We start from the raw sequence: 16,580 nt of genomic DNA on the forward strand, positions 1-16,580 counted from the left end.
CATCATTCATTACTACACTGTGCAGGCTTTTCTTCAGCAGAACAAAAAGACATCTGTGAAGTTCTTCGCTGCTTTCAGCTACTTGGCAGCCCTGTTATTGGTAGGGAGCAGTGGAAGATTGAAGGGTTAGAGAAGCTAACATATTTAGAATAACCCTAAAACGAATTGCTCTAGGACAACTGGTTACATTAGTGCCTCCTGAAAGAACAAATGATGTGTTGACAATCTCCTCCATCATCTTAATGCACTGCAATGCAATTAGAAAAGAAAATCAGGTAGTGGATGGATAAATTGCAACTCAAAGCTCTAATTTATTAATATTAATGTATTTGCTATTATTAGTGTATCCTGCACATGTAACATCTGTAGACTCTCAAAGAATTGTGTGGAAGCACCAATCAAACCTTTGTATCCAGAGTGCTCGTTGGGATATAAATATGTAGTCGGATTTAGACCTGAGATGAGGACCTTACATAATCACATTTCTGTAATATCAGGTTGTTTGACATTAAAGAAAATGATCTGCCATTCGGCCTTGTACTTCTCTGTGACAGCTCATCTCCTCAGAAGTTTCCAGGGAAGGCTAAATAAGCAGTGAAAGACAGTATCCTTGGCAAAAGCTGTAACAGCCCTTAGCAACCAATTGTAAACATGAACAGTAAAGTGCAGACATGACCAACAACAACATCCTAAATAAGAGATGTTTCAACCTGCAATGGAAATGGAAAGGTTTTTGTAAACTGAGCAGGAATGCATCAGGATTGTTTGTAAGGATCATATAACCACACTTGTCACAAACGCCACCAGCAGAGCTGCTAGGAAGGAAAGAGAGAATCGGAGCTGATCTGAAATAAAGTTTGGTGGGGATCTTGATTCAGCACTGGGTGGGCTACAAAGCCATGTTCAGTGCTTTCTTGAGACCCCAGTGCAGGCTGAGGGGATGCTACAATCCCAGTGCTCAGATACAACTTGTGAAGAGGTACTACTCAGAAAGACCACTTGAGCCCTAAATTCCATGAGACTTGAGGTAAAATTACTCTGAATGCTCTCAAGAGTATTTAGCTTTTTGTAAAGCAGTCTGCATCACCTGTAGTGTGTCTAGAGCCCACCCACGTGGCTTTACCTTGCATAAGAGCTTGAGTAAGTGATTACAAGTGCTGTTGGGGTAGTTAGAAAACTCAGATAAGCCAAAACTGCCAGGCTTGTGTGACTGCAAGACTTTAAAAACATTTTATCAGTTGTACTTTCCCTCTTTTTCTGTCTTCTGTCACCTTACCTATTTCTGTCTGAGTTTTCTTATCCAAGGCTCCTAGGGAATATATAGAGTCTCAGAGTCTGCTGCTCCTTGGTGAAGTTCAGCTCATCCATCTAAAAGACACCTCTGTGCTCAAGATGGTGAGAACAGCGAGTTAGCAGACAGACTGATTTAGTCAATCTGAAAAGTTCGTCTATAAAAGGCCTCATCTTTTTTGAGTTTTTTCCTGCAGATCTCCAAGACTTTGTGCAGCCAAAGTTTAAATTTGACATACCGGAAATAAATAACCGGTGAGGTCTGTTATGAAGTAGAAATAATCATCATTTCAGACCAGTTAGCCATAGCCCCAAGAGCTGATTTTGCAGGATTTACTCTCAAAGCAAGGTCTTACTTTTCATAGACCAGCCCATCTACAGTTGTTGACAGAGCAGTCAAAGCAACAGGTGGGGTTTGGTCTTAGTTCCTGGAAAGACTCAGCTCTCCAGTAACAGCTCTGCCAATGACTGTAGTCTGGCAAGAGCCAGGAATTGCTCACAGAGAAGCTGTGTCGTGGGGGAGACAGGCTAAGGTCCATCTTTGCCCCCTCAGACCATGTTGCTCAAGTGGTGTCACCCACTGGAGCCCCTGAGGACTTGTGCCAAGATCTGTCAGCAGCAATTTGGATAATCAAAGCTCAGATACTTCTTTCCTGTGCACACATGCATGTGTTCCTGCATATAGATATGAATCTGAGACATACAAAGGATGCTCAGGAATTCTTTGACATGTTTCCTGACACTTCCCGCGTTCAGCTTGCCAATCCTTAACTATATGAGATGTGACTTCTCTAAAGGTGGGAAATGGAAATAACTAACTCATTTAAGTGGGATGCTTTTATGCACAGTTTTAGCTATCACCTCAGCTATCTTTTTAAAAACTGAAATTAAGAGAAACTTCTAGTAAAAGATGCCACAACACATGATTAAGAAACTAAAGATCCTTATATTTTGAAACAAAGAGCAGACATTTGAGAGCTAAGATGTGGCGGCAGAGAGATTACAGCAAAGCAGACACTGAAAGAAAAAAAGAATCGCGCAAACAAATAAGTTTTTGCTAAATAAACACATTTAGCAAAAATGTGTTTGCTCTGTAAAATGTATTGGTTTTGTCACAACCAACTTGCTTCATATTTTCTTGGCTAGCTTGCTGGATCCAAGTTGTAGGCTTTAGGAGACAGATGCTGAGGTGAGCACAGGCTTTCTAATGTTTTTTTTAAATCACAGGGTACCTCCAGTTCTCCAGCTAGAAGGGATCATAAGGTCTTTGAGTTCAACTCCCTGCTTCTCACAGGATTACCTAAAACTAAAAACTAAACCATATGACTAAAAAACATTGACCAGATGCTCCTTGAACTGTGAAAGGCTTGGTGTCATGACCCCTTCCCTGGGGAGTCTATTCCTGTGCCCAACCATCCTCTGGGTGAAGAACTTTTTCCTAATGTCTGCTCTGAATTTCCCCTGACATTACACCTACAAAACCTAAAGCTAGTTTTCCCAGAAAGTGTTATGCACCTGCATTAAATACAGCCTGAAGTTCTTAAGCCTTAAGTCAGTTTTAACATCTAAACTAGTAAATGCAACAATTGTCTCCCCAGATCTTTCTTGAGCATTTTTGCACGTGAAGAAATCCAGCACACTGATCTTAGACTCTTCAGACCTGAAAACAAAGACTATGAATGGGATCACCCATTTAATAATTTGTTTAATGTTTAATAGTTTCAAAATCTCTCCTTTTTAATCCGGAGCTGTCTTGAACTTTTAAAAAAATAATTAAATATCTGTTCATCTAGAACCACATTTTGTTTTAAAATGTTGAAAACACTTCCAGCAAATTGTGAAAAACTCTTCCATTTGTTTTCAAAGCAAGGAAATTAATTAATAAAATCTTTTCTTGAAAACAGTTTGACAAATTTTGACAAAAAGACATCTTCTGACAAAAATGGTTTGTCCCTTAAAAGTCTGAAGAAACCAAAATTGTTCACTTTTCCTGGGGTCCTTATGACACATCTTAGGTACCACATACATTTTTCCTCACTGCTTTAAATGCAGGACATGCTCCAGCAGTGAAGCATGCTTATGTGCTGTAACTTCTCCATATTCTTTGGCAAATTTGTATGACAAAAATCAGGAGAGATGTTTATGACTAAAGCATGCAAGAGTGGCTGGGATGTGAATCCTTTTGGAAGAGATGTCTAGCACATGGAATCCATGGAAGGGTCTGGCACTGCTCAGCACAGCAACCTCCCTGTGTGCAGTTACACTCATCTGCACTCCGAAGCAGATGGCTGGGAACAAACCACTTACTAGGACCAGACCTTGAAGCATGTGGACTCTCCAGCCAGCCTTGCAAACGATTTGGGAGAGCCCTAACTGTGCCGTGGCAGGTGCTGCTCCGGCAACGTGACAGCACAGATAACTGGGTTCCTCAGCCTGAGGGTTTAATCTGGTCATGTAGGCATACCCATCAAAAGGGTTGAAAATGCTAGGGAAAGCAGCTATCTCAATCTGAGCAGCCAAAATTGTTGGATACCTCAGGCATCTATGACCTTCATTTCTACATTATACAGCAATGAAAATAATGGCCGTCCTACTGAAGGGGAGACTGGGATCCCCTGGAAGCATTTGGGTAGGACAGGGAGAGCTCCCTGAGGGAAATTCAGCACTTTGTGTGTAACGCAGGCCTTGCAGCAGGAAAAGCTGAATAACATCAGAGGCCAAATACTGCATGAGAAAGATGAAAAGAAATGGTAAATAATTGCCCGTTCATGTAAAGAGGAAGGGATTGATGTGAGAGTCACACCATTAAAAGCTGCATGTCTGTGGTGCGGGGGAGGGCACTTAACCTTCCTTCTGGCTTTCCCTAGCTTCTTGAGTTGTAGTCTTTGAAGTTTTCATTTTTATTTAATGCAAAGAATTGACTTTGATTTGAAGAGTTTTATGTAATATTACAGGTATTTTGCTACAAAGTAATTTTAGTATTGCACAGGAAGAATGCAGGGTTTATCTAGATTTGCTTACGTATATGGGGGTAGAATTTGTGTTTTTCTCCACCAATTGCTAAGAGTGCAGGCTTTGCCTGCCTCCCAAGAGATAGTTACATTTATTACTAGCCCATGGTGGACAAGGTGTGTGGTGGAATTGCACACAGCCTGAAGGTTAAGGCAATAAGCCAAGATGAAAAGTATTTTAAGTCTTCTTATGAAAAAAAAAAAAACAAAAAACAACAACTTCTAAGTTAGTTACAGTAGCTAAAATCCAGAAAGGTAAGTTAATGAATTGTAAAGGTAACCTCACTTGAATAATTTTGTTATAATGAAAGATCTGGTGATTTTGTATTAAATTGATAATGTGGCTTTTCAAGTTAGAAATGCTATATAGTAACATAAGGCAATTTCCTTTTTTGACACGGTAACCCACTAGGGGTTACCTTGGGGGAGAAAGCAGTGGTGTAGTCTTTTTTAGATTTCAGTATGGCTTTTGTACCATCTCTCAAAGGATCCTTCTGGATAAATGTCCAGCCCACAGCTGGAAAAGCACATCATGGGGTGGGTGAGCAGCTGGCTCACGAGTCAGGCACAAAGGGTTACAGTGAATGGGATGGCATCAGACTCACCTGTCACTGGTGGGGTTCTGCAGGGCTCCGTCCTCAGCCCTGCGCTCTTCAACATCTTCATAAATTACCTGGATGTAGGACTGGAAGGGGTATTAATTTCACTGAGAATACAAAACTGGGAGGAGCTGTTGATTCCCTTGAAGGCAGGGAGGCCCTGCAGAGAGACCTTGACAAATCAGAGAGATGAGCAATCACCAACCACATGGAGTGTAACAAGGACTAATGCCCAGATTCTCCATCTGGGTGCGGCAACCCTGGATGGGTGTGCAAACAGGGAAATGAGAGGCTGGAAAGCAGTGCCAGGGGAAGGGACCTAGGGGTCCTGGTCAGCAGAAAGTTGAACATGACTCAGCAGTGTCCTGGCAGCCAGGAGAGCCAGACGTGTCCTGGGGGGCTTCAGGCACAGCATGGCCAGCTGGGCAAGGGAGGGGATTGTCCTCCTCTGCTCTGCACTGGGGCAGCCTCTCCTCGAGTGCTGGGGGCAGCTTTGGGTGCCACAATATAAAAATATAAAGCTATTGCAAAGTGCCCAAAGGAGGGCTATGAAGATGGTAAAGGGACCCTATGAATCTGAAAGTAGAGGCTTTTGATTATGTTGTTGTTGTTAAAGGCACAGTTAAAACCAGACTTTTTAGACAAGGTTTGGGGAAAAGATGCACAGGAAGACTTTTGTTTTTTTAATTATGATCAGAGAACTAAAGAAGGTATGAAGAATCAAAGAAGGTGGGAAGAAAAGCACTTATGAAGGAAACTAAAATAATTCATTTATTTATTTTTAAGTTATACATTCTCCTTCTTCAATGTATATTTTAATGACAAGAGCTCTGTAAAAAAGGCAAAAAATCACCCTCATGGTTCAAGATTCTTCACTTGGGAAAATGTGCTTTTTTTATCTTTTCAGAATGCTGTATGTTGTGAATGGTGGTTCATCCCTTGGTACATGCATATGCACATAGCACATGCTCAACACTAAACTTTATAGTGTTTCACTGCTGACTTCAGTATGGCCACCAGGATTTTTAAAGTTTTTTAGAAAAACCACATTTCCTCAAGTAGGAAAATGCAACCAGTAATTCTATTGAAAAATCAAAAAATGTTTATCAGCTTTAGACCAGTCATGGTGACACTAGAGTATTTGCATTGTTTAAAAAATATGCCTGGTAACTACACTGCAGAAAAGTTAAAACAATGCATTGTCTTGTTAATGTTTTGTTTCTGCAATCAGAAAAATAAATAAGGATATGGTTAACTTAAGGTTAATCAGATGAGATGCTTAATCTCTATTGTGTTTTTACTTGATATTGCTAATATTAGGGTACACATTTTCATTTTAAAAGCAGAAAAATAAATCCCTGAGAAACAATAGTGAATAAACTAGTGAACCTCTCTAGGAAATGCACAAGACTTGACTGATTTCATGAAGGATAACAAACCCTCTTTATGAATGTCTTAAATTCTTTTGTTTTCTTGAGCAAGAAAACCTTTAAAGGAGAAATATAATTGTGCAATAAAACTGAAAAGGATTTCTTTAAAAATAGAGTCTGTAAATATTTCCTCTGTAGAGAAATATCCTCTTATTTACTCTGTATAATTGTCTGTATGTCAGAAGACTGATAAATGCATCACAGATCACTAGGAAATGGTTAAGTGAGGAGATCTTGCAAGGACTGGAGTCCTCTACTTCTCAAAAGTCTCACCATCATCCCCTTGCATATAAGGCAATGAGGAGGAGGGTAAAACCAGAGAAAAAAATCAGCCTAAGGTCAAGAGAAAATAACCAAAACACAAAATAAACACAAAACAAACACAAAAGAAATGGATATATGTTGTGCAAACCTACTGTTGCCAGGGCTTTGATGTTGATAGGACATATATCTTTACAAGTGAAGTTATCAGATGATAATTTTTATGAATGAAGGTAAATGTTACAGGTTTAAACCCTTGTGTAATTAGGCACAGAAGTGCTCTGGGTTTCACTGGGAGATGAGGAGGGATCTTCACAATGCAGTGCTGGAGGCAGGATGGGAAGATGCAGAATATTTGGACCCTTACAGTTTTGAGGTTCAGCTTGACAGTGAAATTGGTAACTAAAATGGTGGTGTTCTGGGCTGTTGTCATAATTTAGCCTATGCACAAAACAAAACAAAAAGGTAAATCTTTGGATGTATTTTTCTCCTAAGTAATTTTCCTCTTTTCTGATGTTTTTGGAAATGACAGTCATACCTGGACTGTAGTCGACTGAGTTTTATTTTATCTAGTGGTGGAGGAACTTTTAAAGTTTAGCTATAATGAAGTTTAGCAATTTTGATTTTATACCAGCAACATAGTCAATACTGTCATGGGCATGTCAGATGACACACTGGAATTATTCTTTGTTTTTCCTGATACTTCTAGTAAAGGATTATTCTAAATCTTCACTGCTCTGGTGTGGATCTGGTCTATGTGACCTTCTAATTCTCTTTCAAATTTCTGCCTTTCCTCATTATGAGTTTGTACCCATTTGTTCCTGTGCCAACTGGTACTTCAATACAAATAGTTCAGACCCCTCCCCGGTGTTCACTCCTGATGTATTTATAAGTAACAACCCCTCCCAGCACAACTTTCATGCTTTACTCTGAAAAGAGGATCAAATTCTTGTACACTTCAAATTATTTTATTTGCTGGACTTAGCTCACTTCAAGCAAAACAAAACAAGCAAATATTAAAAAAAAGCCCAGATTGTTGAATTGTTGATTTGCTGAAAACAGGAGGAGGAGATGTCAACTCTGGGAATTACTGAGGAGGACTGTCCAAGTTTGGAACAGAAGCCTTCTCTAAGCATCCTTTGGGCCATGATACCATTGCTAGGTTAATATTTAAGCACTGTGTCTGACTATTGGCAGCAGTAGAGCTGGTGGGTGAGTTTCCTTCCTGATTGATTCTGGTATTCTACATTTAGTGACAAGCAGCTGCACTTCAGAGTACACTGAAGCACTGGGCACAGTGAGTGAGGATGCACTTGTGGGTTATTGAAACTGAGGTCACAGATTGCTGTCATGCAGCCATGTCTGCACCAATATAAAAGATGAAGAGTGGGGCAGAGAAGAGCCTTGCGGAGGATCCAGAGAGGTCTATGCACAGCCCTTGCATTACTGGTCAGTTGGCCACAAAAGACTTAGGATTCTTTTGACCCATTTGTAAAGAAGTAAGTGCTGTGTGGTGCTAAAAACACAACTTCTCAGGATGGCATTTGAATTGTTTGGTAAATAACATTTACCCATGAAATAATACAGAAAACTAAGATTTGAATTGGGACAAGGAGGGAAGCAGTTTGGTGTGGAGATTTTGATATGCTGTGATTGTTTTATTCAGTTTCAGTATCTCCCAAATTTGAATTTTTCAATAAAAGGTAGACTAGCCTCTGTCTTTACTTATAGATTCCTATAATCTTTCCATTTGCACTCCTCGCACATTAAAAGATAAGTAATCAGATTAAGCTAACACGGCTGCATCAGAAACTGATTCATAAAACAAAAAAGAGAAAAGCCAAGTTGTCACGAGCCGTCCTTGCTGACGGGCTTCGTGGTGGCTCTTAGATTGATCTCAGGGTGCAAAAAACCGACACGGTACAAGGGGGTTTTGCAGTATTAATCAACACAAATGCACTTTATTGAGATAACCACAGCAAAAATGCGTTGGGGAGGAATTGGGGAAAAAAGGGAAAGATAAGGAATAAAAGGGAGGAAAAGGAAGGGTATAGAGCTACCAAACGTAAAAATGGCAGGGGTCCTTCGGTGTCCAGCCGAAAAGGTTCACCAGGTCACGTCCAGGGAGATCTCAGTGATGCTGTCCATTCTGGACCCTAATTATACTCTTCTCACTGAGGGGGAAGGGGATTATTTCAAAACTGAATCTATTGTATCTTCTAGTAAAAAGAATGGTATTTGGAAAAGGGGTACACACAGTCCATCTCTCAGTGGGCAAGGACCATTGTTTTCCTGGTCCAATGCCCACCCCTGCAATCATCCATCTTGCTTTGGTCAGCTCACCTCCCCCGCGCACCTCCCCCGGGCTGGGGGCTTCGGTCCCAGTCCTTGGGGAGTGGGAGGGAGGCCTTTCTCACATGGGGATTTCTCGGGTTTTTCTCTGGTGGAGAGGCTTCTGTCATCTCAGCTTGTCTGTCACGGTGGTTGTAGATGAACGTGAGGGGTCTTCTGAGGGGGACCACCCAAAAGCTCAGGAGAAGTCCAGCCAGGCCAAGAGGTGGGACAGCTTCCAAGGCGATTGTTGCGAAAAGGGCACAGTGTCCCCTTCTCATTGGGCTCAGCATGGCATGCAGAAAACACACCTATGGAAACAGTAACTTAGCAATTCTTTCAGGTCTCAGAGTCCCCGGCTTGGCGGATAACTTTCCACTGCAGGACCAGGAATGGGACAAAGGGGGTCTTCTGAGTGGTCTCTCAATGACAGTTGTGAGGCAAATTGTGATATTTCAGACAGACTCTCACACAAGTTCTTTGCACAAATTGTAACAGTTGATTTTCACAAATACAGGAATTCCAATGAGCTTTTCCTTTGCATAAGCATAGCGCTCTTAGCTGTTCCAGCTGTTCCAGTGCTTCTGGATATTGGCACAAAGAGTATCACTATAAAGAGGGCAAATTAAAATCATTAAATTTTCATCTGCATATGAAAGTATGGAAAGAGAGAGAGATTGGGGGATGCATTGTATCTGGCAATATTCTAATTTTTTGTCTTTTTTAGCTTCAGGAATGGAGCTGTCTGTCTGAAGAGGATTCTGCCCAAATATTCGTAGTCTCCAAGCTAATTTTCCTACAGACTCTGGTGTTACAACTTCATCTTTTTCAGAATGGCTGAGAAAGCTCCACCAGGGATCACCAAAAAGTCTTCAAGGTCCACCCTTTCTCTCCCTCCGGAACCAGTGGAGATCATTAGGAGCAAAGCCTGCTCGCGGAGAGTTAAAATAAATGTCGGTGGACTCAACCATGAAGTGCTGTGGAGGACTTTGGACAGACTTCCAAGGACACGATTGGGAAAGCTCAGAGACTGCAATACCCATGAATCTCTGCTAGAAGTATGTGATGACTATAATCTGAATGAAAATGAGTATTTTTTTGATCGACACCCAGGGGCTTTCACTTCCATTTTGAATTTCTACAGGACAGGGAAACTACATATGATGGAAGAAATGTGTGCTCTCTCTTTTGGCCAGGAGCTTGATTACTGGGGGATTGATGAAATATATTTAGAATCTTGCTGCCAGGCAAGATACCATCAAAAGAAAGAACAAATGAATGAGGAACTGAGGAGGGAGGCAGAGACATTGCGAGAGAGAGAAGGGGAAGAGTTTGATAATACCTGCTGCCCAGAGAAAAGGAAGAAGCTTTGGGACTTGCTTGAGAAACCCAACTCATCTGTTGCAGCAAAGGTAGGATAAGCAATAGGCTTAATACAGATAGTAGAAAATGGTTTCATGACCCATGCATCTGACTTGTAGGAATCAGCAACATCCACTAAAATATTTAGAGAGAAGAAGAATCTAAAAATCTACATGTCATTGAGTGAAAACACCCAAATCTGTCCTAAACCCACTGAAACCAGCAGAAGGAACCCTGTTGAGTTCAGTTGTTTTTAGGCAACTGCTGTACTGTACTGTTCTTTTCTTTTGCTGTATGTGATGAGAAACATCTGTGTGATTCTTAATGGACTCCATATGAAACACTTCAATGAAAATGCAGACAGAGTACATTATCTGCTTGTTTGTTAGAAAAGCATTTGGTTATGACAAACACCCATTTCAGTGCTGCTTGTCCCGTTACAGACACTGCATATGTGGTGTGTCAGTGTCTGGTAGGTTGTGCTGGATAAGCTGTCAAAGGGTCATCAGCTGGTCTGGCATGGTTTTTTAATGGCATGTTTTCTCTTATACTACATTTTTGCAATCAAGAATTAGAGTGTTTTGTATAAAAAAACTGAATTATTAATGCATATATATATTTTTTTTTAAGGCATGCATATTTATGTGTATACAGGTATATGTATATAAAAAATTATATATTCTATACATGTATACACACACACACAATTATAGATGTGTAAAGTTTATATATATTTAGTCACAAGTGAGAACAAATTCAGATGAATCCTGGGTCCAGTTCTGCTGTCTTCAAACAGGGAAGTTGGCTGAAGTCTCACTGATACAATGGAAAAGTTTACCCTGGTTGTGGAAATGGGACTGCACACACAGACGTTGGTACTGGTATTTAAAAGAAAGACTTTCTTGCATCTCGAGGAACTTAGTTCTTCTGTTTGTGGTGTGAAGCACTAATTAATGTGAGGTAAATTTTGGAAGCTCATCTGCAGTGTGGATGACTCTAAAATGTTTGATGTTTAGATGTTCATGTTAAGCTTAATTGTGGCTTTATTTTTTTCTTTTGTTGTTTGTTATTGGGTGCAATGTTCTTGGACCAAGGTAAGTATTAAATATGATGCTGCAATGCACAAAAAAATGAGAATTCTGGCAAAGATTTTTCTTGCAATAGTAACTCTTACTGTTGAGGTACAATACACTTTTTTTTTTTTTTAATTTTCATTTTTCATTGTGAGCTACCTAACTTTTTAAGCAAGGAACTTACTTTGTTAAAAAAAAATGTTGTGGCAGAATTTAAGGTTCATAAGTGGAATAAAAGCTTATAGGAGAAAAATGAAATTATTCAGAATATTTTAGAAAAACTACATGAATAAATTTATTCAGAATATTTTAGAAAACTACATGAATAAATTTTCTGCTTCCAGTATACATATTCTGGGCCATATGTTCCTCTCCAGGAGAAAGAGCAGAGGGGAAGCAGATGGGCATAAGTTTTGCCAAAAAGGGTTCAGGGGGGCTGTGTTACGCACCGTGATCCCCTGGTGCAAGCTAACATCCATCAGCCCCCGCCAGCACTTCTGTGACACAGCTTCTGCACTGCCTGCAGGACTCAGGGACCAGCTTCTGAGTCCTGCATGCCTTGAAACGTCACCAGTGTGTTCCATAAGAGACCTCTCCTCCTGGATGCGGGCAGGAGGAAATCCTGTCTGAGCCACGCTGCTGAAGCACACTGCACGCGGCCTGCGGGATCACCTGGCCGTGAACACTGCCGCAGAGACATCCAGCAGGCAGATTTGTTTGTGAAATGTTTCCTCTTTCATAGACAAAAACGAAGGCACTTGTCTCTAAGGCTTGAGACATATGCTTAATTAGTGTTTTCCTAAGACTAGGTAGGAGTCAACACGGTAAGATGAAGCAGATGAATAAAACAAAAGTAATATACTGATTTTTACATTCTTTGCCTGTGACTCGCTTTCATTCATTTGCATGTTGAATAAATGCAGAAATATAGGAGGGTTAAACTTGCATGAGTGCCTGCCATTCATCAAACTGTTCTTACAACTTACACAGTTGGGCTGACCCTGAGCTTTTAAGAAAATCCCCCTTTGGTCACTCCGAGCAGATTTCTCCTCAGATTTTGCAAATGAATGTGGCTGTTTCTTCAATTTCCCCAGATGTCTAAATAATTATTCTTTACCTTTTTATTTCCTTTTCCTCTCATGGCCTAATTTGATTCAATGTTATAGATCTTTCTTGCTACAGGGAGTTTCACATTGCACTTGTATACATGTTGTAATGATTTTCATTATTTCAATTGCCTTTTGTCTAAGTTAATGCCACTTGGTGTGGTTTCTGTGGTTCTGGTAGCTAGAAGTCACCATAATTCATGTGGTTAGTTTCTCTATCTAGTCACCTTCAGTCTGTAAATACATATATGAACCAAAATGATAGTCAAATACGCCCATGGCAGCTCAGGCAGCTATAGAAACTTGGCTGAATGACATAAAGGGGGGCAAAGACCATCACAATTTGACCTTAGGTGACATAAAACAAGATATGGTGGAGTCAGTTGGATGCACTTTGAAACAGATTGTGTTAGGATCAGTGGCAAGGTGCTGTCTGAAGTATTTAGAATGCATCTTTTTTAGATTTTTCATTTTTGTGCTTGGTCAAATAAGTTTCTAGTTGGTCCTGAGACAAGAGGCGGAACCATCTTCTTTCCTCTGTAGGAGTAGAAAGGATGGTGGGATTTTGACAGTGGCAAGTTGGGAAGTAAGTGAGGAAATATTACCATAAGCCTCAAATTCAAATATTAGCTGCCTTTTGAAGAAATGAAACCATATGAGCGTGCATAAATATCCTGTAGGTGCTTGTTCAGTCATTTATATCCTGTGTGGCATCTGAGCAGTTGACAGGAACAGCTTGCTTTTTAATCCCTTTCACATCAAAGATTAGAAATGTGAGATAAATACTCGGATGTGGTTTTGATATGTGACTGTGTCTTGCCACTTCTTGATTCTGCTAAGAACTCTTCTAGGTCTGATCCAAAGCTTACTGAATTAAGAGGGAGTCCTGCTTTGGATTAGGCATCTCAGGACAAATCCTGCTCCGTTCGAGGTCAGTAAAGGTTTGCCACTGACTTCAGCAAGGTGAGGCAGAACAAGGTGACAGTGAATGAGCAGCATGTATTTTACAGGATTTGCCACAATCAATAGGAAAAAGCAAGAAGAATGTGTGGCAAGAAATTAAAACTATGTTTAGCCAGTAAAAAAAGGAATAGGTCAAGTACTGTTGCACAGTACAGACACACTGAACTTTTTGAGTTTTTTTAATTTAGTAAATGCAGATGTGCACCTCATCTCAGTCACCAATTACCACATCAGAGGCCCAGCTATTCTTGCTTAGTCCTCATCCCAGGAATTCAGCAGGCAATTGTGAAGTCAGTAGACATTTCAGCTGAGGAAAACAGGATTTGCCTCCATTTTCCAGTGCTCTCATTCATAAGCTTTTTAAGTAGGATTAAGATAAAGATGTGCAGAAGTCCAGCCATTTCAGACATGCAGTGCTATGGAATGAGAAGCAGCGCTGGGATTTATGAAGGACAGGAATTTTGCATATGTTACATCCCAGAGAAGTCCCAAAGCCTGGTCCCCAAACCACAGAGTTTTGTATGTGTCTGGCATTCCTTGGTCCAGAATAACGTCTGAGTTTTTAGACCAGGCATTTATTTATACTTATTGTGTAACCAGTAGTTTGTGAAAACTGTCTTAAAAAAAATATTTTACTTATGCTATCAGTCATAATTTAGTCTTCTATTTGCAGCTGCTGGACCTTTAACAGCCTCCTTAGTGCAGCAGCAGCTCTGACCAACCTGTCAGTAGTATAAAAGTCCTCAACAGATACCAGAATGAGCACTGACTTCAGTCAGATGTGAACTTTGTGCAGCTGGATTGCATCAGTGTTTATGGTTCAGCACCTTGTTGAACTGAGCTGATGCCTTGTCAGCTGCGTCTGAGGTATATTGTTTTGTGCAGTGCTCTCAAAATCAAAGGAGCCCTACTTTGGAATCAATGTCAATCAAATGAACCCATACATTTAGTATGTCATTCAAAGCATTAATGCATGAGCTCTTCCTTTCATTCTTGCTTATTGGGCCCAATAGCCTGATTATTTTCTCTGTTTTTTAATACTGATGAAGTTCTTTTGGGCTAAATCCTAAATAAATATGGAATGTTTCTAGTCGAGATGTTTTACCGTAAATACAGAGTGAATGAAGCGAGAAATAAGTGGAATATCCAGGAGTAACAAAGACCCTATGTCTGTCTAAAGATATCTGATAGTGACTTATCACCTTTCATCTACAAGAGTATTTTAATTACAGTAACATTATCAACAAATATCACTGAGATTTTCCAATTTGTGCTTTATATCCCATGCTGCCCCTTTGAATACAACTAGGATGCAATTGATTGTGATTGATTCTACAGTTCTTTCTTGTGCAAGTTATTTTTTCTCATATGAATCTTTGCATCATACTCAGTGTGACTACTAACTGATCAAGTATAAAAGGTAGTAAAAAGTAATTAAAAAAATTACTTTTCAGTCACATTCTGTCCTTGAATTTTTGCATAACCCCTGTTGATGTACATACACAGAAGGGTAAAACATTGGCCTTTGTGTTTCTGCAGTATAGGGTTTGCTTAATTTAAAGTGAAACCTGATAAGGTTGAAAGTGTTCTCTGTTAATTCTGTTTCACTGCATGGCTGATTTTGCCTTATTTTATTGATTTCTGTCTTTCTTTGGGTTAGTTTTCAGGGTTTTTTTTCTTTTGGTTTGCATTACAAATTGTAACATGAGTATTACTTCTTTGTAAAAAGCATACTAATTTATCAGCTAACTAGTGGATTGTGGATTACAGAAGGTATAATTATCCCAAGCCTGACTGGAAATTGCGAGGACTTTGTGAGCAGTATTGAGTAACTAATCCCTTTTGTGAAAAAAAAAAAAAAAAAATTCCTTTGGGGTGGGGAAAAAAAAAAGCAGGAGCACACAAGAGGAGATTTAGGCCACCAATATTTATTTAGCTGCACGTGCATTTTGGCTGGGCTTGCCACAATGACTTGCCAAGAGAGGCTAGACACCTATTTTACATTAGGGGCCTGATTCTTACTTTCCACTGTCTTATGTATAATTCACACTGACTCTCATGCCTATTCCTTGCAGAGCAGCTTAAAAGTGGTCTTAGAGTGAGTGGAAATTAGCAGAGTCACTATGCATGACCAGAACAGAGCAGAGTGCCATAAAGGACACTTCATTTTTCCTTTGCAAGTCCTCATAAATTGGATTGTCCCAGTGTTCATTCAGGGGTAAACCCTAATTAATGGCATGCTACTGGCTCCTTTTGGGTTGAAGGTAACCACATACACTCAAAGTACTTCAGAAAAACTTAGCTTATTGGTATGTTGTGATATACCTCAGGGCTTGATAAGTGTTCTTTTCTAGCTGGTATGTGACTTGAACTTCTGTCCAACCTCTGGTTTAAATTTATTTTTGGGGGCAATCCTGTCAGAAACCTTTATTCAAATGGACTACTAGGAATAATATCATTTGCATTGTCACTCCCAATACTTTATAGAAATTTGTCTGCTGAAAATAAGTTGTGGTAAGGCACAGAGAATGGTCACTGGTAATAAATAGGTGTCTTCATTTCACAATTGTTTCTTCCAAGGAGACTCATTAGCACTCTTTGCTTTTAAGGTGAAGTTATTTCTTGTGCCAAACGATAAAGTCAGTCAATGTGACTGTAAGACAAGGAGATTATATTGGATCCTAGTCATTCATATTTAATAACTCAAGTGTTTTAATGTCTTGAAAGATAAGTGAATTTATTGCTTTTTCAATAGATATTATATCAAGGAACAAAGAAGACTGGCAGTAGTTAATTGATTTTGTTTGAAGAAATTACATATGCTCACTGCTGAGGTGGTCATTAAAAGATTATTTCCCTTCTTTTCAGTTCTTATATCAAGTATCATGTAACCCATGATTCAGCATTTTTGGTCAGTTTAGTGTCATGGCAATACAGCTACCATCTGTTCTGTCTTGCTTCAGAGGTGTTCAGTACCTCAGTTACATATGGATTCCCTTCAGCCCTGGGATTTTATCAGTGGTGTGCAAACTTATTAAAAAACTTTCTAAAAACTGCTATTGTAATGAGTAGAATGTCCTTTGAACTGACTTGCTTATTATTGGCACTTAATTCTCAGTAAAACAGATGCTGAAATTGTGGAAGCAGTGCCAAG

At 39.8% G+C, this 16,580-nt stretch overlaps 1 protein-coding gene across 1 annotated transcript in view; it reads left to right on the forward strand.

Moving 5' to 3' along the window:
* KCNB2 (potassium voltage-gated channel subfamily B member 2) overlaps positions 1 to 16,580 on the forward strand; it is a 189,549-nt gene that overhangs the window by 7,455 nt on the left and 165,514 nt on the right. Inside the window, exon 2 of the mRNA XM_059862174.1 lies at positions 9,650 to 10,334. Coding sequence (XP_059718157.1) covers positions 9,756 to 10,334 — 579 coding nt within the window. The 5' untranslated portion in view covers positions 9,650 to 9,755. The remainder of the gene's footprint in view (positions 1 to 9,649; positions 10,335 to 16,580) is intronic.

Source organism: Haemorhous mexicanus, chromosome 1 (genome assembly GCF_027477595.1).
Source record: "Haemorhous mexicanus isolate bHaeMex1 chromosome 1, bHaeMex1.pri, whole genome shotgun sequence".
Taxonomy (NCBI): domain Eukaryota; kingdom Metazoa; phylum Chordata; class Aves; order Passeriformes; family Fringillidae; genus Haemorhous; species Haemorhous mexicanus.